The 25,058-nt window shown below is 35.6% G+C and overlaps 1 protein-coding gene across 3 annotated transcripts in view; it reads left to right on the forward strand.

The window, feature by feature from the left end:
- LOC131076973 (alternative NAD(P)H-ubiquinone oxidoreductase C1, chloroplastic/mitochondrial) overlaps window positions 1-25,058 on the forward strand; it is a 110,379-nt gene that overhangs the window by 40,170 nt on the left and 45,151 nt on the right. For all 3 annotated transcript variants that reach the window (XM_058014336.2, XM_058014331.2, XM_058014345.2), the window contains 4 exons: window positions 5,700-5,766; window positions 5,912-6,095; window positions 6,390-6,480; window positions 7,420-7,635. In XM_058014336.2, coding sequence (XP_057870319.2) covers window positions 5,700-5,766; window positions 5,912-6,095; window positions 6,390-6,480; window positions 7,420-7,635 — 558 coding nt within the window. The remainder of the gene's footprint in view (window positions 1-5,699; window positions 5,767-5,911; window positions 6,096-6,389; window positions 6,481-7,419; window positions 7,636-25,058) is intronic.

Consider the following 25,058-nt stretch of genomic DNA (forward strand, 5'->3'; position numbering starts at 1 on the left):
GAAAGAATTCTAGACTTAGCCAAATTTCTGATCAACTGCCTGCTTTTTCAACTTTTCCAGATTCAAAACTTGGATTTTCAGGAGTGTTTTGCCATCAGTGTCTTCGCAGCTGTCAGAAATAGACCTGCCAAAAATATACTTACTAAAAATAGTAAGTTCTTCCAAACATCAAATTAGGGCAAATCAGGGCACAATGACACTAAAAGTAGACATTGCGAAAAATAGTAAGTTTGTTTAAACGCAAAATTAGGCCAATACGGGATGCAGTGAAAATAAAAAAGACAAACTAAAAATAGTAAGTTCTTAGAATTTACTCAAATTTCACTGGTAGTTTCCTTGAAGGGTTCTTATTTCATTGCTTTATTCAGATTTGTCAAAACCATAAGTTACTGACCTCATTTCTAAGTTTGAAGGGTAAAAACCCTAAAATAGACAGCACAAGCTTCCAGACAGCCAAAATTTGGTTGTTTCTCTTTCATTTCTTCATATCAATTCTCAGGGTTATTCTAACACTTAGCCAAATATCCATCATTCCATTCCTCTGCACGTGCATTCTTTGTTCTATCATTGCAATCTCTTCCTTGGATGATGATATCATCCACTCAATTATGTCCTTCTCTTAGGATAAAGACTTGCTACTTGCAATGTACCTGAAAAAGACAAGGAAACATTGTGAAGTACAAGTATCAAATAAGTTCATAGTTAGAAAAATGCAAAGTTCGAAGGATAAAAGTAAAACAATAGGCACAATGCATTTCTCAATACATCAAAACCCTAATTCTCGACTTAATGACAACATTAAGACTGTATCCCGTCTAGGCTATATATTCTTTAAGAATCCATTCCATACTTAGTCATTTCATCACCTCCAAAGGTCAGAATCCAGACCAACAAGACCTTACAACTCATTCCTTAGGGTCGGGAGACAACATAGACTGCAAAAGACTTGGTTTATTCAGCAAAAAGAGGGGGTCCCAATTTGCGATGGGGTGATGTGTGAAAACGTCACAACACCTAGGTGGTTTACCCTTGTTAATTTCTGTTCCATTTCCATTGCATCCTTTGGAATTTGTCATCTGTTTACCTTGTTGGCCTCCTTTGAAGAACTTGTTCTTTTTGAATGATTTGTAATTAAACTTGTTTCCGTTTTCAAATTTCTGTTTTGAAGAGATTGAGGAAATTTGATTAGGAGTCTTAACCTTGTCTCGATTTTCCTTCTTGTTGTTAGCTATGTTTAGAAGTTTTTGTTTTTGCTTAATGACTTTTTCAAACACTTCATCCATAGTCAAAGGACTATGAATGTCCACATTAGTTCTGATTTGAGGTTTCAACCCCAAAATGAATTTTCTAATGTTGAAGCGCTCATCCAATTGTATTGCGAAACATCAGCAATTGGGTGAACTTCTCCCAGTATTTTGTAGCGATCATTTCTCCTTGTTTGAAATTTTGAAACTCCCATCATTTTCCTATCAAAGTATAGCTGAGGTAGCCAATGTTTCCGAAACAAGGTCAAAAGAGTTCCTATGCGATGTTATTTGGTTATAATTGGTTCTCTAACTTTTCATTATCCAACCAAGTAGCTACTTCTCCAGTTAATTGATACGCTGCCCAAATTGGTTTAGTCTCATTTGAGAGATGCCTTAGCTCAAAGTATTTTTCCATCTCTATGATCTAGGAGGCCATTGCACCATCCCCTATTGTCTTGCCATCAAATTTAGGAGGTGCAACCTTCCTAAGATCTTTGGTCAATTCAATTTGAATTTTGGCACGCCTTCCATCAGGCCTTGCTTCCTACTCTCTTGGAATTTATTCTTTGATACCTTGTTGGTTTACAAGATTTTCTTGATTTTCCCCTTGATCTACATGGTTTTCTCAGACTTCTTGTTCTAGGGTGTCCATTATATTCCTCGTGTCAGTTAAAAGAGTCAATATTTGATCCAACTTATCATGTTGTTTATAACTTCATTGACATTGTTTGGACCTTATTGGTTAGTTGTTTTTGTATGAACCATGATTATCTTGTTGAATAATCCATTTGTGGTAAGTTAGTTAAGAAAACATTTAATTCATTTAAATTTTCAATTAGATCAAAACTTAACCATACACGTTGAAAGAAAATAGAACTTAGTATTGTTTTATTTCATAACTTTGATGGATTTACAAATTCTTATTATTATAATTGATTTCTTGAATATATTTCATAGATTCTACTTAGTTTCAATTTCCTCAAGTTCTTCATCCTCTGAGTCTTCCTTATACTACTTGAGGTAGATGTACATGCAGGTACTCTTGTAATCTCCCTAGTCATACTTGACACATTGCAATGACACCCAAAATGCATGTCATGAAATGTTGATGGTTTCAATTGTTTGGGTTTAATTTCCGTTTTGGTGATTGCTTGTCTTCCTTTTTCCAACTTAACTCGACCCATAGCTATTGTGAGAGTCTCTTTATTAGAGAGCCAAATCTCGTTAGTTTTGGTCTGTTTTATATATTTATTCTTTTTCTTGATTCGTTTGCCTAATCTAGATTTTCCCATATATGAAAGCAAAGAGAAAGAATATGTTTAGTTGACTTGAACAAAGTCAAAACATCATCGTATTGTAAGCATAAAAGGCTCTAAACCCTAGAGTTGAACCTAGAGCTCTAATACCAATATGTGAAGACCTACTTTGATAACAACTTAATAAACACAATTTATTCATTAATAGATCACTCTTCAGATCTAATCAATGTAATAGATTATACTAAATAACAACATATTCATATATGATAAGAAGCAACTAAACAATTTAAATGAAATATCATGTTAACTAGATAAAATTTACAACTCATCAATATGTTCACTATGGAAAGTTTAAATCAAATTTCATACATTATCACAGATTACACATAAATTTACAACATATAATATCTTATAGTAGAACTGATTACATTTCAAATACAAGAATACAATGATCGAAACCTAAAAGGTTGGAGAGGAATGAAGTGCATGATCTGAGTTGTTGGAGAGTGAGAGAGAGCATTAGTAGGGTGCTTTTCCACCCAACCATGAAGCTAAATGATTTCTTGGTCTTCTCCCAACTGTAGAAGCCTGACCCTTCACGAAGGATCTAGTAGTTTGAAGCCGAAGAGCACAAAGGAATATGGTGCAGTATGTATATCTAGGTATCCAAGCATTCATATACTAGTGTTCATGCAAGTCTAGTTAAATGCATATGTCCATCTAATAACATGATATGATAGAGAACACAAACAATCCAATCAAACTCATATTGGATGAGCTTTGGCCAAAGCATTTATATCCTGTACTATTCCGTACATAGGTTGTAGGCTCACATACCTACTATTCTGTAGTCTCCATAATTGACACCCATCCACTCTCTCACGTTGACAATTAACATATGTCACGGAAATAAGATAATACAAAGTTACAAAAATCAAGATGGTAACTTTGATGACATAACTATGGTGACCTAGTTGATACATTAGACAATTACTTGTCAACTAAGTCCTCCTTTAATCCCATTGTAAGGCTGAATAACCTATCCATCCTTGGTTTTTAGAAGCTGAAGAACCTATCTTACAGGGAATAAAACTACATCTAGTGAGGCAAGATAATCATTAATCATTTCCTTGAGCTAATCATATTGATCAAGAATACTAACTTCCGAGTAATTAATAATCAATTGTAAGGGATAATTAAGTTTCCTAGAGTGAATATCTACGTATCCAAATTAAGCTCGTGTCACATATGATTGAAGATACTTTTCCCAACATATCTCTTAGGTTCATTCAATTTATGAGTTTGTGGTTGATTGTAACATCTTTGGTAGTACTCATCAAAATATATATAACACAAATTTCCTAATCATAAAATTATGTACATGTATGTGGTGTATCCTATTTGTAATTAAAAAACATCATTCCTTACATTGCAGTGTCCTTATTAATACATCCCTATATCATATGATAATAATATATAATCGTAAGGGTGATATTGCTAATTTATATCATATTAGAATGTGATAATATGTGTATTATTATATTGTTCTAATAATATAATTGTAATGTATTTTATTGGTTGTGATAGATTCTACACTTATATCAAGAGTCAATAATCTCCAGATTTATGTCTACTTGTTTAATTTAGTTATTATCAATTCTCTTGAATGAGACCAATTGAGAGACTCGTGCCTTACAGAGGCCTCACATGATATTTCCAATCTTAGCAATGGATTTCCAACCAATAAAGTGAACTCCAACTATAAAATAAAGGATCAAAGTGAGGATTAATAGGATTTATAGTCATTCTTAATTGCACCTCCAAAGCTGATGTTTTGATCTTGCAACACAGCTGTAGCTAATTAGAACCTTGTTAATAATGAGTCTGAGTTGATTTGTCCCACCTTATTACTCACTGCCAACACCAGTCTTTAATCGAGTAACACCCAGCAGTGGTGTTTGGTTTATAAAAGAATATTAATAAGTTAAGCGTTGTTGATGGGGATATGATACAGTGGGTGGGATGATATCTTCTTCAGAGGAGCTCATTGATTGTAGAATGGTCGTGCAGCTAAGATTACCTAATATTTAAATTCTTATTTATGTGAAGTTATGGAGTGAATATTTTGTAGGCTCTTAGGTCTTGCTTGTTGTTCTATATCATACACCCATAGGTTTTTTCTTTCCATCTTCAAACTATAGAACCCTAACCAAATGTTTTGAAACCTAAAACAAAATTGTATAGAAAATAAAAGTTTTAGTCTTCCATTTAGCTTTCCAAGTATATGAACATTCAAAACTCACAACAGAACCTGTTTTCTATTTTTGGACCAGGAAAGAGTCTTTTGAATGCCTTGTTATATTTGTCACTAACTTTATGGTCCATATATCTTGCCACCTATTGATGCAAAGAAAGTAACTTAGGGCTGTGTGTCGTATTTAGGATTTTAAATAAAAGTAAGGAGATATAGCATGGAGGTCATTTTGTTCCACCATTCCACAACACAACAGTTTCTAATTGTTAAATTTTGTAAAGAATATTGCTGTTTCCTTTATATAATGTTTTTCTTCTTTCCAAGCATGGAGTCGATGCAATCATAAATCTTACATGAGCATAGCTGGTCCATATTAGCAAACTGGATCATACTTGTGACGGGCTTGATAAAACTAAGAAAGTAATCCTCATTATCCCACCAGTCATCATTTAGGATCAGCTGTTTCACTTTTTGGGATATCTCCATGTTTGATTGCTTTCACACACTCCAAAAATTGTCAATTGTAGTTTATAGTTGTTTCAATGGACATTTGTGTGTGAGGAGAATCAAATTAAACCACCTAAAATTAAAGAATGAATCAAATAAAATTAAAAAATAGTAAACAAATCTACAACATCATGTAAATGCAAATTAAAATTATTAAAAGCAAGCTTAAAAAATTAAAAGTAAAGATCACTTAATTTTCTATAGCCAGGCCTTATTTGCTATATAATGTTAATATGTTAATGCGCTTGCAACTCTGTTATGATCATTATTTTTTTCTCATATTTATTGATCATGATGTTATAGTTGCTCAACTCTTCTCATTTCTGTGCTTGCATTTTGTTATCTGTTATTCTTTCTATAGCTTTTAGATCAATCACAATTGTGTTGGCTGCCTTTGAATGCTACTAAATCATGATTTATTATGTGATGCAGATACTAATTGTGGATCAATCAGATCGTTTTGTTTTTAAGCCTATGCTATATGAAATCCTTTCTGGAGGTTAGCATTTCAAATCATGAATTTTTGTTGGTATGCCTAGGCTGATGTACACCTTTCTGTTGATCTATCAAGTTTATGGTGTTTAACTTAACACCTAATTTCTGGAGTCCTTGTATCTGCTTGTAAAATTTCTGATCATTTACAGAAGTCGATGCATACGAAATAGCACCTTACTTTTCAGAACTACTAGCAAATACTGGTGTGCTATTTTGCAAAGATAAAGTTAAGGCTATATGCCCTTGTGATAGTGTAAGAAGTAATGCTTCACCAACTTCTGGTATTGGTGGAATTGTTCATCTTGAAAGTGGAATGCAAGTTGAATATGACTGGTATGTTAATTTCAAATTTTGGTCCTTGACGTAGATTCTGACAGTGAATCAATTGAAAATTTCTTTTACAACAGCAATGTTAATGTTGATACTGTAGTTATCGGACAATGTTTTTGTAGGCTTCTATTGATTTTGTAATGTATAGTGTTTCCCCTTCAATGATCAAAAATGTTTGAGTGGGCTTTATTTGAGTTCTTGTAGCTGCAATTCCCTTCTGTTATTTAGATTTGCGTATCTGCTTTTTGTAGACAACTGACACCTAAAAGTTTGAAATTCTGATGATGGGACAGCCAGGTTGGTTCTGGCACTTGGTGCAGGAGCAAAAATGAATGTTCCGGGTGCTTCTGAATTTGCTATACCATTTTCATCTTTGGAAGATACTCTTGTAAGCATTTCTTTCTAGCTGTTAAGAATTTCCCTAATTGGTTATTGTAATATAGGTAGTGTTTATTTGTTCTGGTGTTAATTGAGGATGAGCTTTTATGTCTATTTGTTAGAGGAATGCAAGGTCATCATTTATCTGTGGCAAAACTCAGCAGCTTGGGAAAAACTGAGCAAATTGAAAAAATGAAGCTTAAATTTATTAAAAAACATAAATCTAATGTAAAATACAATTACAAAATTAATGCAGCCTAGACCAGGGAGTCTAATATAAGACGAACCTAAACTAGCAGCCCAATAGTTAATATGCAAATTCATATGTAATATGTAAGCAACAATATTGAATTACAATATATTTATTAACTCTGTAGCTTAATACACTTTGCTTATAAAATTATACAGTTCTATACTGTGGAAACTTCTTGTAATCTATCTCTTCTCACACAGTGAATTTCTCAGCAAAACCCTTCTTTGAAAGTTTGGAACTGTCATTAGATAGTAGACTAATGATGATGCTAAAGTATCGCATCACTCAATATGTGATCTGTTGATAATATTTTATGCCAGTTATTTTCTAGCTAACTTCAACAACTAAATCATTACAAGAAGCAAGTATGAGATTGGCATGTTTAAATACTTGATTTATCATTTCCGAGAATAAAGTTTGTACAGTTGACAGATTATCTCTTATTTTAATATACAAACAATTCATGAAATAAATAAGCACTTACCTACCTCTGATTGAGGGTGGTCAACCCTTAACAATCTCACCAACATAATCCCCTGTAGTTTCTCAATTGGTCAGGCATTACTAACATCATTTCATTGCAATGGCTCTGTTCATGATAAAATATACATGATGCAAAGACTATCTATGTATTATTATATTAAAATCTCTATTGGATCAAACTGTCAACTACTAATCTTGAGATGTTTCTTGCAGAAAGTGGACAAACATCTAAGAACTTTGGAACGAAAAAAATTTGGGAAGGGACAGCCTCCTATTCGTGTCATAGTGGTTGGATCTGGCTACTGTGGGGTTGAGTTAGCTGCAACTGTTGCAGAGAGATTGGCAGATCGAGGCAAGGTGCAAGTTGTCAATGTGGCATCAACTATTTGCCCAAGTGCTCCAGCTTCCAACCGCGAGGCTGCTCTTAAAGTAAGGATGTTCATGGAATCTACTATTTTTGTTCCTTTTTATAATATAAGGGCAAAAAACATTTCAATTAAAAAATTGTAGAGGATACCTATTTTGGTATATGTATGCTTTGGTTTTGGTTTGAGAAACATTTTTGAATACATAAGAAGTAGGAATATGCAAAGAATTTGTAGTGGGAATTTCAGTATCAACAATTCAAAGCTCTCCATTGCAACTTCCATCAATATGGATGTATTGACGGGCTGTGTGAGATGTATGTTGGTTTATTCATCTATCTAATTGGCTTTTAGAAACAATGCAATTAATAGACTTTAGATTTTGGACTTGTTGACGTGGCTAAAGTCGTGCTTCAACTCTCTCCAGTCAACACAAAATAGAATGCTGAGTATCCTATCCTCTCTTGAATAAGGGAATCCTTAATGCTGTTTTCGATGATCAAAGGGGACAACCTCAAGGTTCCAAATGTCAAGTCTTGACTATGGGATTATTCAGCGGTTTGATGTGTTTTTCTGGTAACACAAGGGGGCTTACGTTTACAACAAGCTGGCTTGCATCCGACGATGCTGCGATTCTAAGACTGCGGAAAATAAATAACAAAAAAGAAGGTTTTAGGGATCCTAAGTACAGCCATTGTAATGGCTGATGCTGTGGGTAGACAGATTTCCATAAACTAACCCCTGCTTTGCGAGAGATATACTCACAACTTCACAAGGATAGTGCAAGCTCCAAGGGAATGAAAGATTTTCAGACTAGAGGTACTCATTTAGGCGTCTGATTCTGGCGAGCCTAAGGCGAATACCTACAATTGAACTAAGCACAATAGTAAGGTTCGAACTAAGCACAATAGTAATGTTCAAACTAACCATACACGGTGACCTACAATAAGCCAATGGTATGAATTAGAAACCTCATTAGATACCCTCACACTTCGCTATTAAAATAATTGAACTCTAATTAACCAGTTGAAGGGAAACCATGCAAACAAAATAAAACAAAATAACAAACACCATATTTCAATGTTCATATATTGATTCCAACTACCATTACAACAATTTCTTACAGCAGTCCCATTCTACTCCTAATCTACAAACTGCATCTAACTATTCTAATTCCTAAAGAAAAAAATCTAACTTCTAAGAGTCTAACCCCTAAAAATCTAACAAATTCTAACTATCTAGAAACTCTAGAATCTAACCCTTTACAAAAAAGAGGCATCTGCCTTTTATAGATTTTACAATTTTGAATCAAAGGCTAGGATTGACTACATCCGACGGCTACAATCTGCCTTCTAGAAGCCTGGCAGCTTTAACCCATGCCTAGTAATCTTCAGTTGTCCTCCCAACCACCTTCTCAGCTACCTACAACTATTTGGCATCAATTTGGTCAATCAGGTAGCTGAAGAATAATTGCCCTGTGTAACCTTGTTTTAAATGCATTTTAAATGGCGCACACAAGCAATCCTTTTACAATAAAGAAAAATTCAGTTTTAATAAATAAACTGTTTTTCTGGAATTCTCTGCTGGTGATTTTTGAGTGTGTATACTTCTGTAGCATTTTGAGTGTAATCACCAGCCTTTAATCTCGAAACAACATTGCTTTGATATTTTTGCATTGTGGTTGTATTCTTCGTCTGGTTGAATTGATGATCACCATGCTTGTGCTTCGCCTTCACTTTCCAACTTGATCGCGATCGCGTCTTCAATCTGCGCTTTAGGTTTCCTCCTGATTCCTTTCAGCGACATCAATCTACAAAAGCAAATTCAAATTGAATCAATCACCTTGAAAAATTAAAATAGTTTTGACAAATATTAAGTGTTTTCAAGGCGACGCTGAGCTTCGAAAATGAAAGATGTTTGCTTTTAAAACAATTTGAATTCCCTTTACTTCATTTCGTTTTCAACTTAAGATCGCGCCACCTTAAAAGGGAAAACTTAGGCAATTTTAGGCAAATGTGCAAGATGTTTCCTTTATAATTTAATTTAATGCTATGTTCCATGAGGATGTGTCCCCTGCCCTTTTTCCCTCATACCCATACCGGGGACGAAACGGGGACACGGGGACGGGAATTTGCTGTTTCCTAAGCGTCCCCTTTTTGGCAAAAACACAGGGGATGTTTTGGGGATGGCTAGTGGGTAGTAGGGGACGACAGGGGGCGACCAACTGTCCTCGGGACAATCAAGGGATGCCTAGGCATCCTCTGATTGTCCCTAGGACAGCTGGCCATCCCCTATGGCCCAAAATTTTTATGTCCAAAATAAATTAAAAAACACATTTTTAATTTACAATAGAGGTTCGGCTGGCCCCACCAAGACCCCAAATAAACATTAAAATATAAAAAACCCTAATCTAATGCATAAAACAAACAAAAGGAAGAAAAAGACACTCATTTTGACATTCGCAAAATAGGAAAAGAGCAGCAAGAAGAGAAGAAGCAGCTGGTTAAGGAGTGAACAACAGGTGAAAGAGGAATTGGTCCAATTCCTCTGTTGTAGAGAGGAATTGGTCCACATATAGCTTCATCCAATCAGTCAAGAGGAATCACCTTACCTCTAGATGATTAGAGAAGTTAGTGGTCGTTCACAGTGCATTGCAAATACAGAATCGCCAAACTCTTGAGTATCGTCAGACTCTAGCCTTACGTTCGGATGTCAATCCTGAAGATGCTATGCAAATTGAGGAGGACGAGACACCTCCAAGATTGCTTGGGGTTCCATTGGTTGAGGAGGCAGCCCCTCATATTGATAGTGACTCAGCCAGAGACTCTAGCTCTGATCTTGATTTAGACTCTTAGTCTTAGACCTACCATATGCTGATTATGGACAGCCATATATTTTCTTAGTTTATCCTAAGTCTTGATATTATTATAGACAGTTGATTATGGACTTCTACGGTTTAACTTTTCTATTTACAATTTATGTCATCTCTTAGTTATGGATGTTTATGACATATGTTTGTTGGCAATGATTGATAAAAGCATTTGAATTTTGGTAAAATGTTTGTCAATTCTCTTGTGAAATCTCAATTCAAGTCTAATGCAATATATTAATGTCTATGATGAATGCTTTACCATTGTTAAGATATGCATATTTGAAATTTCTCTATATTTGTAAACCCCCCCCTATTTTTTTAACAGTCGTCCCTTGCTGTCCCCCCGAAAATGATCCAAAAGTACCCTTATACTGGAAACACGTCCTGGCGTCCCCTGCTGTCTCTGTCCTCGAAACTCTGTGGAACATAGATTTAATGTTTTCCTTTCAAGGGGACCTTTAGGCGATTAGAGGCAAAGTGCGAGAAGCCTTTTAAAATTTCATTCAATCTCCTTAAGGGAAAGCTTAGGTGATTTGAGGCGAATTTGCAGAAACGCTTTTCCCTCCTTGTTCTTTTCTTTTAACTTAACTTTTCGCACAGGGATTTTTAGGCAATGAGAGGTAGAAGTGCAAACTTTCACCTTTTGTTCTTAAGTCACATGCTAAGGAAAAAACTTGGCCATTTGAGGCAAAATGGGAATGTGATTCCTTTTTCAAAACGCCCCCTCCTTTATTTGCAAAATCACGATTTAGCCGATGAGGGGAGAAACTTGGCTTTTTGAGGTGAAAGTGTCAAAAGACACTTAGAATTTTGGAATGCCTCCTTTAAATTCACTACTTGGACTTTTGAGGAAAAATAAATGTCGAACCTGTTAATGCATTAGTAGCTTCTACAAGATAAGACTCTCCTAAACCTTTACTCTGTTATTAGTTTACTCATTCATGCTTTATGTTTATCAGATTATAACATTGATCATAATTATGATATTGATATTGGATAATAATGAATTAGATTGACGATCTACTTAACTATGTTAAGCGTCAATCTAAATGCTATCGGGCTATTAACCCGATAGCATATTAATGTCGATTCATATATGAATCGGCATTAATATGTTATCGGGGTATTAACCCGATAGCATATAATGCTAACTACTATTGTTATTGTTTACTTTACATATATGTGTTGATACCGATTCATTATCGGGCATGATTTATATCTGTAACAATTAACAATGATACCGATTAAACTATTGGTTATGTTCTATAAGCAATAAACTATCGGTTATACCGATTAACTATCGGTTATGTTCTATAAGCAATAATACCGATTAACTATCGGTTATGACAAAGCAATGATACCGATTCACTAGCGTGTATGTTTGTAGCACTAAATGGTTATGAATCGGTTTATGTTAGTAAGGGTCACGACCAAGTGACATCTTGGTCGGACATGTCTAAAGGACATGTCCGATCAAGGTGCCACTTGATCGTGGCCTTCCTACTACTTATACACCATGCAAATCAAAGGAGAGAACATTGAAATCGATACATGTTCATCCTCCTTATCTGTAGTAAAAGAAAGATAGTTATATTAGTATCATAGTCATAATATCAAAATTGAAAATATATCACCCTGCATATAACTTGTTATTAAATTGGAAATTACAATACATTTACATGGTATCAGAGCCAAGTTGATTGAACTTGAGGCTATTTAATTTCGTGAAACAAATTTAAGAACAAGTTTATATACGACATCACATTTCCTCAAATGGCCAGTGCTATCAGATTCGAAGACAGACTCGGAGGTGGCGATGATTTTTCGGCCTGGAAATTCAGAATTCAGATGATCTTAAAAGAGAACAAAGTGGACTCGTTTGTTCAAACTAAAAATGATCAACCCGAAAATGAACCTGACAAAACAGCATGGATTGAGGGAAATGAAAAGGCGATTAAAATTATAGTTGATGGGGTGAGAAACAACATAATGCCCATCATAAGAAAACATCAGACAGCCTACAAAATGTTCAAAGCTCTTGAAAGCACATTTGAGATATCGAATGCAAGTCGAACTCTAGCATTAAAACGAGAAATAAATCATATCACCATGAACAAAGGGGAGACAATCAACGTCTACTTTATGCGGATATCAGTTCTAAAAGACGAACTTGCAACTCTAGACTACGAGATCCAAAGCAAAGAATTAACACTCATTGCTTTAGATGGGTTACCTAGTGGATGGAGCACATTTGTCCAAGGCATCAGTGCAAGGTCCAAATATCCTAAGTTTGAAAGACTAAGGGATGACTGTCTCCAAGAAGAATCAAGATTGAACAAAATGGGAATGAAACACAAGAATATAGATGAAGACCTACAAGTTCTAAATACCAACTCCACCAAGCAAAATAAGAAAAGGTAGTTTAGAAAGAGAAAAGGTCGTCAAGGCAAGAATACTTCAAAGGAGGACTTATCTCACATTCAATGTTACAGATGTGATCAGTTCGGACACTTCGTTGCAAAATGCCCAGAAAGAACCAAGAAACATGCTACATTTGTCAAAGCAGGAAAGACTAAAAGGGAAGATGACTCCGGGAAATACGTATTCTACTCAGCACTCACAAGTCAAGCTTCTAACAAAATCAACTCATGGGTAATTGACAGTGGTTCATCCAGGCACATCACTGGATTTAGAGAAGTACTTGATTCCATGACAGAGGAAAGTGATGAGGACGTAACCATCGGAGATGACTCCACATATCCAGTCAGAGGAATAGGAACCTGCACCATCAAATTGAAGACAGGCATAGCTCTACGGCTTGAAGGAGTACTATATGTTCCCGACATCAAAAGAAATTTAGTATCTATATCGGCATTGGAAGATAACGGATACAGAGTGACATTCATGGACAACAGAGTATTGGCTTGGCCAAGGAACTCCTCCATCAAGAAGGCAAACACCATTGGACAAAGACGAGGCTATTTGTATGAGCTGTGCACAGAACCCAATCTAGCCCTAATCCATGAAGCCACTAATGCAAATGAAGTTTGGCATAGAAGATTAGGCCATCTGAATTTTAGGGCTTTATCTTCAATGGGAAACCTTGTCACAGGTCTACCCAAGTTAAAGCAAGATCATTCAGGGGCATGCAAAGGATGTGCTCTAGGTAAGAATACCAAAGGTGCATTCCAAAATAGTACTAGGAAAACTAGCAAAATTCTAGAATTAATTCATTCTGATGTATGCGGACCTATGTCTGTATCCTCCCTAGGGGGATTCTTGTATTATGTAATATTTATTGATGACTACTCTAGGAAGACCTGGATCTACTTTCTGAAAAGTAAAGAATCAAGAGAGATCCTCTCTAGGTTTAAAGAATTTAAAACACTAACTGAAAACCACTCAGGAAACAAAGTTAAAACCCTAAGAATTGACAATGGGGGAGAATACACATCAGATTCATTTAAAGAATTCTGTAGAGATAATGGGATTAAGAGGGAGCTTACTATACCTTATAACCCTCAACAAAATGGGGTAGCAAAAAGAAAAAATAGGACTATAGTTGAAGCTGCCAAGGCCATGATCCTAGATCAAAACCTTAACACAAATCTCTGGGCTGAAGCATCCAGCACCGCTGTATATATACAGAACAGGTGCCCTCACTCCCAGCTTGAGGACAAAACTCCTGAGGAAGTATTCACTAAGATTAAGCTTGATATTAGTCACCTTAGGATATTTTGATGTCTTCTCTATATCCATATACCTAAAGAAAAGAGACTAAAACTAGAGCCTTCTAGAAAAAGAGGATTGCTTGTAGGATATAGTGAAACCTCCAAAGCCTACAAAATCTATGTACCTGGTCAAAGAAATATTGAACTAAGTAGGGATGTAATATTTGAAGAAGACCTGGCTTTCAAAAGAGCTCAGAACTTCATAGAACCTGAAATCTATATACCTACCCCTAACTTAGATGAAAATCCTGCTACTGAGTTTCAGAGGGAGAATCTAGATGAGACTGAAAATGAAAATGAAAACTCACCTAGACATCTCAAGAAAAGACCTCTATGGGCCACCAAAACAGTAGAAGAAGCTCAGAGTTTTGTTGCTCCTTCTGGAACTTTCAGAGAAAGCAAAAGACCTAACAAATTTACCAGATATGTTGCTCTCATGAATGATCTATCTAAAAACGAACCTGACAATGTGACAGAAGCCCTTAAACATCAAGTATGGAAGGATGCTATGTCTGAAGAGTATCAATCCATAAAGAAAAATGATGTATGGGAAATTGTTCCTAGGCCAACTAAGAAGTCTGTTGTTTCTTCTAAATGGCTTTTTAAAATCAAACATGCAGCAGATGGCAGTATTGAGAAATATAATGCAAGATTTGTAGCTAGAGGATTTTCTCAAAAGGAAGGAATAGACTATGAAGAAACGTTTGCTCCTGTAGCCAGATATACCTCAGTAAGGACAGTACTAGCCATTGCAGCAGCAAAGGGATGGAAGGTACATCAAATGGATGTAAAGACAACCTTTCTTAATGGAGAAATATCTGAAGAAGTATACCTAGAGCAACCTGAAGGGTTTGAGATCCATCATGCAGAATCTCATGTGTGCAGACTCAAGAAAGCTCTATATGGGCTCAAACAGGCTCCTAGGGTCTGGTATGAAAGAATTGACACATATCTATCAAAACTAGGCTTCTCTAGAAATGATGCAGATCCTAATCTCTACTACAAATAGAATAAAGGTGATATGCTAATAATAATTTTATATGTTGATGACTTATTAATCTCTGGAGAAGATCACCTTATAGATTCATGCAAGAAAGAACTATCCAAAGAATTTGATATGAAGGACTTGGGATTCCTTCATTATTTTCTAGGGTTGGAAGTATGGCAGAATCCTGACAACATTGTTCTAAACCAAGGCAAGTATACTTTAGACATCTTGAAGAGATTTGGAATGCTCAACTGCAGACCTATGACCGCTCCAATGGAAACCAATCTCCATAAACTTAAAGAAGCAGTAGCAGAATCACCTTCTACTGACCCCACTCTATACAGGCAAATGATTGGGTCTCTTATGTATCTAGTAAATACAAGACCAGATATATGCTATGCAGTAAATGCTTTGAGTCAGTTTATGTGTGAACCAAAGGAGATACACCTGGTAGCAGTAAAACACATTATGAGATATTTACAAGGCACCTTAAACCTTGGTCTCAAGTATGAGAAAATTGATATTAAACTGCACGGATTCACAGATTCAGATTGGGTTGGAAGTGTGACTGATCGGAAAAGCACCTCTGGGTGCTGCTTCAGTTTAGGATTAGCCATGATATCTTGGATCAGCAGAAAGCAGTTTTTTGTGGCGCAAAGTTCCACCGAGGCCGAATACGTTGCAGCCTCCATGGCTGCCCGAGAAGCAGTATGGCTTAGGAAGTTGCTTGTGGGATTGTTTGGTAATCCGATGAAACCTACTATCATCCATTGCGACAATCAGAGTTGCATAAAACTTTTAGTGAATCCAGTATTCCATGATAGATCCAAACATATTGAGATCCCATACCATTATGTGCGAGACATGGTAGACAAAAATGTGATCAAATTAGAATATGTTAGTACGGGAGATCAGACTGCAGATATTCTGACCAAACCACTTTCCAGAGTAAAGGTTGATCACTTTAGAAAGGGTTTAGGTATGATAGAAAGGTAATCTGCTTTGTAAATAAAGATGTTGAAAATGTAAACTTCTTTTGTCATGTTGAGACATTCTGGGTTTATACCCCCTGTATTCATATCTAAGAGGTGATGATCTCTTAGATCATGAACACTTGTATGCAGATATCATAAGGTGACGATCTTATGATTCTCAAACCAGTTATCATGTTGGATCTCTGGTATGTCATGGATGTGCCATGATGATGTTGTGATAAAACATTTGAATGTTTGTGCACATATCACAATATGGATAAGATGAGAATTTAACCATCCTCATATGTTTATCCTCAATGTTGCATGTTTAGGCAACACTAATATCACGTGTCTAGGTGATATCTTGTTATAATAAAATGATGAAACATTTTTTATCACATGGTTGGGTGATACACTATGTCACATACTTAATGTATTACATTTGTATCCCATGTTCTGATGATACTTCATATCATATGTATAGTTGATATATATTCTTGGAGACTGACATTATGAAAAGAAATGTGATGCAGGTTAATTTTTCTATCTTCCAAAGCTAAGAGGGAGTGTTAATGCATTAGTAGCTTCTGCAAGATAAACTCATTCATGCTTTATGTTTATCAGATTATAACATTGATCATAGTTATGATATTGATATTGGATAATAATGAATTAGATTGACGATCTACTTAACTATGTTAAGCGTCAATCTATTAATGTCGATTCATATATAATTGGCATTAATATGTTATCAGGGTATTAACCCGATAGCATATAATGCTAACTACTATTGTTATTGTTTACTTTACATATATGCGTTGATACCGATTCATTATCGGGCATGATTTATATCTGTAACAATTAACAATGATACCGATTAAACTATCGGTTATGTTCTATAAGCAATAAACTATCGGTTATACCGATTAACTATCGGTTATGTTCTATAAGCAATAATACCGATTAACTATCGGTTATGACAAAGCAATGATACCGATTCACTAGCGTGTATGTTTGTAGCACCGAATGGTTATGAATCGGTTTATGTTAGTAAGGGTCACGACCAAGTGACATCTTGGTCGGACATGTCTAAAGGACATGTCCGATCAAGGTGCCACTTGATCGTGGCCTTCCTACTACTTATACACCATGCAAATCAAAGGAGAGAACATTGAAATCGATACATGTTCATCCTCCTTATCTGCAGCAAAAGAAAGATAGTTATATTAGTATCATAGTCATAATATCAAAATTGAAAATATATCACCCTGCATATAACTTGTTATTAAATTGGAAATTACAATACATTTACAGAACCTTGTATTTTAACCACAATAGCTCGAAATTTGTTTTTTACTTGTCTTGGATCTTAATACTACCCTCCCCATCGTCCAAAGGCAGGATTCGTATTTGCTCTCTGAGGGCTTTTCGGGTATTTCTCGGCATATTTTCGGCCTTTTGGGGCGAAAATAAAATAAACAAATTTCATTGGACTTAAAAATGTCGAGTTTGGGGCTTATATTATGCGTGATATCCATCGAACCTTACCCCAGATAGATTTGGCCTTTGTGAAGGGGATTATTCGTCGATTTTAAGAAGGAAATAACAAAACCCTCACATTTTCAATTCTGGCTTCTATCACTATGTTGCCATATGCTCGGCGATTTCAAAGGCATGTGGAGGATATGCAGATTTCGCGATTCACTAGGATCTCGACATTTTCTACGTTTTGATTCCTATCATCATGTGGGCGCTTTCCCTTATCGGGCTTTCCTCGGTGAAATAAGAGGGCATTTTCGAGGGGATTTTTGATGGCGAAATTAGGGCGCAACCGGACCTCGACCCTTGCTTGGCATTTTATTGGCTTTCAAAAGAAAGCCCGATAGCAAGACATCGTTTGCATTTTAAGGCAAATACCCGAACTTTATTCTCTTTGGTGTCGACTGGGATGCCCGATTCTAGCTCTTAGCACCGGAAAGGGGGGCCCCCTGTCTGGGACAGGGTTGTGCTGTGCAGAGCAACTTAATAGACTAAAGATTATGGACTCTCATGCATTCTCTTGCAGAAAGAAGGTGCTAGAATTTTTTTTCTTTGTACTTGTCATTAGTACTATTTTGAAGTTTTCTTGAATTGACTGCTTCATATTTCTCAAATGGCAACTCAGATTCTTCCTCTGTCTTTTGTAATAAACATACTGAAGACCTATTTTTTTAATGAGTGGATTAGAATCTTCAGAGGGGAGGCATATTTTGATTATCGGTATTATTTTACCAAATAAAAAAAATAATTGCATAAAATTGATAATCTGTAGTCACAAAAATTAAGATAGTTGACGATAAAAACACACATTCAAATATAACTTTTGGAAGTGCAGCCTCTAACACAAGAAGGTTTAATTATTTCAAGACATTGAATTATCAACACAAGAAGGTTTATTTGTTTCAAGATATTGAATCTTCACACCATTCTCCTCTGTCCCTGCATTTAATTTATTCACTATTACCCTTTTGTGCTGTAAATGTGGATATCCATCCATCAGTGTGTATGTGCGTGTCTGTCTTTTTGTCTGTGTAGATGCAATTTTTATGCATTTTTTTGTATGTGTGCTTCTTGTATTTCAATCATGCTTGACATATTGTTAGCCAACATGCTTATTATGTAATAGTTGAAAGATGCAAAAGAGATAATTATAAAAGAGTTGAATGCAATGATTTACATTAACCTTGAAGATTTCTTGTACACTTCTATAGGTGGGATCAGTACAGCTGTACAACAACTAACTACTAGAAACTACTAACAAATAGTTTATAGATTCTAATTGGATATGGTAGATATTCCTAACACCCATATGAAATATCCAATTTGTGTACATTGTCTATTACAGAGTCCGTTTCAGAACTTATTGAATTTGATGCTAGACAAAGCCTTTGTGAATCCATCCACAAGCTGATCCTGAGTGGGAACTTCTCTTTCATAAAGTGGCAGTGGACCTCTATGTATTTGGACATCCTGTGCCTCCAATCTACTCTCTGCAATCTGCTGATGCCCTAGTACATCCATACCCCTCAAGATATTATGAAGCCGAATTTTGATGCATACAGCTTCCTATGATATTCCTTGTACTCTGCCTAAGTAGAAGAAATATCAATGGTTAACTGCTTCCTATTGAACAAAAATATTGTACTTGAAACCATGTGGATAACCTACCTACATGCCAAATTGTGATCATCAATGGAGCTTACCCAATCTGCATTTGTTTATCAATTAAAGCAGAAATTGTTATCCTTTATGTACTCTAGTATAAAGTTAAGAGTTTTGTGCACAAATCTTGGTGCTTGTTTAGTAACTTTCTAGTGGGACAATTTAGGTTTGTCAAGAACCTCAAGAGAGTTCACAGAATTCCCTAGATCTGGTTTGGTGGTTAGATAAATCAAGCTCCCAATTAACTGTCTATAAAGAGATTCATTAATCTTTTCCGACTCATTAATTGAGAAAGCTTTGACCCTAGTTACATGGAGTGTTGTTATGGGTTTGCACTCATTTATTCGGAATCTCAGAAGCAATTCCTTGGTATACTTTGTCTTTGAAACAAAAACATTATTATTCTTTTGCATTCCTCTATGCCAAGGCATGGTGCAACAATGCGAGATCTATCATCTCAAAAAGATTGCAACAATGTGAGATGTATCGTCTCAATTTTTTTATTGTGTATAGTTATCACAGGATTATCAACATATACAATCAAGATGGCAGTCTTTCAAATTTTCTTTCAGATGTATGAGTTAAAATGCAAATCCATGTGGGCATATGTGTTAACTGTTAAACCAATTTTGATGTAGCATGCACAAGGGACTTGGCTTAACCATTACAAGTATGATTAACTTTAGCACTTGACATTGTAACTTGAATCTCAAATCCCTCACAATTTATCCATTTACATGGATAACTCAAGTCATGAATCAGACCCACAATGGAAGGTAAACTGCAAACTGTATTTGTATTAAATGGGTTGGAAATTTTTTATAGAATTCTGCTACAACAGCAATGACTGACCAGCCGTAACAGCTACAATAAAAATAAGAACGACTTACTAGCCATAACAGTAAACAATAAAAATAAGATTAATGACTGACTAGCCATAACAGCTACATTAAAAATAAGAACAATGACTGACTAACCGTAACAGCGACAAAGAATGCCCATGCCTTTTGGCACCGTTTTCCTTTGAATTGCATCCAAAATCTGCGTTCGTGTGCATATAAAGGCATTGGAGAGGTATGGAGGAAGATACTTGAAAATTGCAACAACTCCTAGCATTAATGGCATGAAGATCCTCAACCACAAACCTTAACTACCACATTAACAATGGATAAAATAGTATACTCAACTCTTGCAGCAGGAAATACACATGTAGCCACATCCTCCAAATAAATAATGTTGATGGTGATATGATACCACATTTGGAAACACGTGTTGATTATAAGCATCATGATGCATTGATGTGTCAATCGCTAGTTGGGAGGAATAGTGGGAAATGGTGGGAGTGGTCAAAGTTGGGGTATCAAGGATACCTGGTGACTCATACCACAAGTTAGGGATTGGGGTTTGAAAGGGAGGCATGCTTGTAAGAGGAAGTTCAACTCCTTGACAAAGGCTCGCTAAAGAGCAGGTTTTGGTAGAGGTATGACAGGATGGAGAAGTCCAATAACTCGACTGTTGAAGGGAATGAACGTAGGCAATGGTCAGGAGGTATGCTTGAATGAGGAGTTTGAAAAGCTATAGAAGTATAGAAGAAAGAAGACTTGGGAGGAAAGTCATGTTGGGAAGGGAGAATTTGTAACTTCAATGGCTTACACTTAGACAATTGGCCATGCCTCCATACTTAGAGGTTTTGGGGTTCTTAAGCACATGGATGGGGGATGAAGGGGAAGAAGTCATACACAAATCTGGATCAGAGGGAATGCTGAGGATAGTAAATGGGCATTCTGGACCACAACATATACTATGGAAAAGGGGATGTGACACACTAGAATCTATTCAAAGTCGTACCTTAAAAGTTTGGGTTTGGAATATGTCTTACTTGAACTCCTAGAGAGACATAGGAAACCCAAAAAGGATACGTGATAGGCCTAATGAAACATCAACTTTCTTGTCTTGTTGTAACAACTCTAAATATTTGAGGGGATGTCCATCCCTTGCTCAAAAAATGCAGAAAAGTACCTTAGTACAAGCATGAGAAACGTTGCACAACTAAGGAACATGTGATGGCCTTTAAATCTGCCCTCAAAATATTAGGCGTGAAGCACAAAGCTTTGACTTGTAGATTATTCCATTTTACTATTTAAGAATTAGTTTACAGATGGTGTCTTAACCTTGTTGTAGGATCTAAAAACCAGTTGGGTAAAATATGGTGAGATTGTTAATGCTAGCATCCAACTCAAACAATTATGGTAGAAACTTAAAAGTGAGTGAGCCAAATGAACCATTCAGGAACTTCAATTCAATATTTTAATGAATGTATAATAGAGTTTCTTATAATTGGAGACCCAGTGATACCTTAACTCTTCAAATGTGTAACAGAATTCCTCCTATCATGTGCTTTGTTACATTAAATCAATGTACTAGGTTTTGTTCACCTCCTTAGCATCCATGTATGATAGGGCTAGCTTAGATGATTTCATTGTCATTATTTTCTTCTTCATTTTTGATGACATTGCCTTGAAATTTGTGATCTTGGAACCTTTATTTTTGTTGATTCCCTTGTTAGTATGATCGCATTGTACCAACAATCTTTAGTGTCCTTGGTTTTGGCATAGATGTGATGCATCTTATTTTGTGATCCTTTGCCATTCTTACAGAATACCTTATGCTTTGTGTTGGAATCATCGCTTTTGCTTTTGCTGGAAAACCTTCTCATTTGTTGGATGGGAGTGCTTATGTACATTGTCATCAACATGTTTTGTTGCTTCTTGTTAAAGTAAGGCAACTAGTTCTACATAGTTAACTTCATAATTTGACATACTTACATGATATAAAATTTATATGGAGGAAGAGTGCTTGTGGGTTACTTTTCTTTGATTTATTTTCAACCTCAAAGAAATGTTTCTTGATGTCTATTAGTCACATCAAGAATTCTTCAAATTTCTCATCTTCCAACATCTTTAGAATTTAGAGGTTCTCCATGAAGTATAACACGTGATTGTTATGACCTTGTTGGTAAACAGATTTCTAAGTGACTTGCTCAACGGGCAGTGACAAATGTCCCAATAGTTGGAGAGATTGCTATGAATTTGCAATCTTCCTCTGCGTTTGAGAGGGGCAGCTTCCTCACAAGATGGGGTTTTTTGGGGTTTTCTTGCACTTTTAACCTTAAAGTACAGAAAGGTGAAAACATAAAACTAAAGAGTTAAATCTCAGAAACCCCAACAATAGACATACAAATACTGGCCAAGACTTCCCAATTGATAACAAATTACAAGGGGATTCATCACAAAATATGTTTTAATGTACAATGATGATGAAAGAAGATGACAAATCTCAACATATGAAGAGATGGGTTGCTTCAACACATTCAAACCAAGATACTAAGATGTGATTGTGTTTCATTACATCAATTGCATGGATTATAAACGTTTCAATAGATGACAGATGATTTGCACAAAGACAAAAGGGATTACTGGTTTGACGTACAAAAAATCAGAATGTTAATTCGGAAGTACATCTAGAATGGATGAGACAAATGTATTCTTTATTATCTCTATGAAATTATACAATCCCAAAAACTCTTCTGTACAAAGTGTAAATACAAAAGTCATCAAATAGTATCTCTCTAAAAATTTCTCCAGACTTTCCCCTCCGTAAGAGTCTCCCTTTCATTTGAAATAGAAAGGTAGGTAATTTTTTGCCTCAAATACATTCTATAACATATAAATAGTATTTACATAAATTTCAACCAGCACATACAAATAGATGAATAAATTGTTAAATAAAATTTTCAATGTGCACATCTGTTGGAATATTGTCATTGATGTTAAAGGACAGTCATTACATTGATTATTAGTAGAGATATAATTAAGGAGCAGAGATATAATTTATGAGCTTTAAGGAGCAGAGATAAAAATGAGGAAAGATTAAAAATCTAATGCAACATATATAGGCTGCAATAAATAAACAAGATGCAGGGCTGACCCTTGTCTTGTGCAAATGAGGAAAAAAAATAAAAATATATTTTTCCTAATAGGGCTAACCTCCTTTAAGAAGGCTTGTAAACAAAATTAATAATAATATGAATTGTGCCTTGGCCGACCTTCTTGTTAATGCATTTTGAATGAATAAGAAAATATATATTTTATTTGCATGCTGGCCGACCTGTTTCAAGGAGTTGTGACGGTTGAAGGGGCGTAGTGTTGGATATAAATATGAAATCATTTGCAAATCAAAAATAAGAAAATAATTTGAATATCCTATCAATTTAAGGCAGAGTTAAGCATCCTCATGAGGAGATCTGAGGAATATTGATGAGCAAAAATTTGTGAAGACGATGATGAGCAGTTAATTTCAGACTAATTGAGCAAATTGTTTTCAGATTCATAAGCAGACATTATCCAGATTTGAGAGCAGATTTTAGCAAAGTTGTGAGCTGATTTGTTAAGCAGATTTATGGGAAGATATGTTTCAGATTTATGAGAGTTTATAGAAGATTTTTATGCAGATCTGAGTGGGAGCATTTTTTGCAGATTTAAGAGAATAGTTGGAGGCAGATATTGTAGTTCTTGAAGAGATCCTAAACAGATCCAACATCCTTATAATCATCCTATCTTTCAAAGGTTGGTGCCTCTCACTTTTTAAGGGCAAGAGGTTCGAGCCTACCATTTAAAGAGATTGGAGTCTCTTGCTGAGTTGGTGTTTAGTGGAGGGGATTGGTGTCACCCGTGGGTTGGTGCCTACAAAGTTGTAAGAAGATTTTATATATGAGCAATATTGTGCTGTGGTTTTCTCTCGTAAGGGTTCCCATGTAAATCTTGTGTGTCATTGTGTTCTTCTCATGTGCATGATTATTGATGTTGAGTAAAAGATGTTATTGTGATTGATAAAGTGTTAAATTGGTAAAAAATTGCATCATACTGATTCACCCTCCCCGCTCAGCATATTTGTGTGCTCTTCAACATAACAAGAATCTTTCTATTTAAATTAACTAGATAAAAATGTTAAATCTATTTTTGGCTGGACTTCCATCTAAAGAGATGGTATTTTAATGTTATGACACATGAATGGACTATTGTTAGTGTTTTATAGCTGCTGGGGGTATTTCTAGAAGTAAGTCAACCGATTGCAAATTATTATTTTATATTTATAAGGGCCAATCCAAGATGAAAAGTCACCTTGGTTCTTGAATGAGGCTGACTCTTGTGAAGAGTCGCCTTGCTTGAGAAAAGGCACCTTACTTTTTATATATGGAAGGTCCTAGGTTCGATTCCTAGCTGGTCCATGTCTCAACATGGTATCAGAGCCAGGTACAGGCTAGGAGCCCCAAGCACACGAGAGGTGTGGCTTAAGGGGGGGTGTTGGTGCTGGAAATAACCCACACTCGGAGCGACGATGGACTGGTCCAAGAGGGGCCAGTAGCTTAGTGGTAGACCACTCCAGCAGCGTATGGAAGGTCCTAGGTTCGAGTCCTAGCTGGTCCATTTCTCAACAACTATATTCAAAGGTTATATCTTCGCTCACTGTTTATACTTTATAATTTGTGTCTATTTTATCATGGTTTACTTTGATCTATATTCAGATGCTAGGATTTCTGTTAATACCCCATCAATAGGATGTTACACATGATTTAATTGTGTCTACTTCTTATCTACATTGAATGTTAAAACAAAATTTTGAATGTACACATCACAAGGATCTTTTAATATAAATTAAGAA

This window comes from Cryptomeria japonica, chromosome 10 (assembly GCF_030272615.1).
Source record: "Cryptomeria japonica chromosome 10, Sugi_1.0, whole genome shotgun sequence".
In the NCBI taxonomy this organism is placed as follows: Eukaryota; Viridiplantae; Streptophyta; class Pinopsida; order Cupressales; family Cupressaceae; genus Cryptomeria; species Cryptomeria japonica.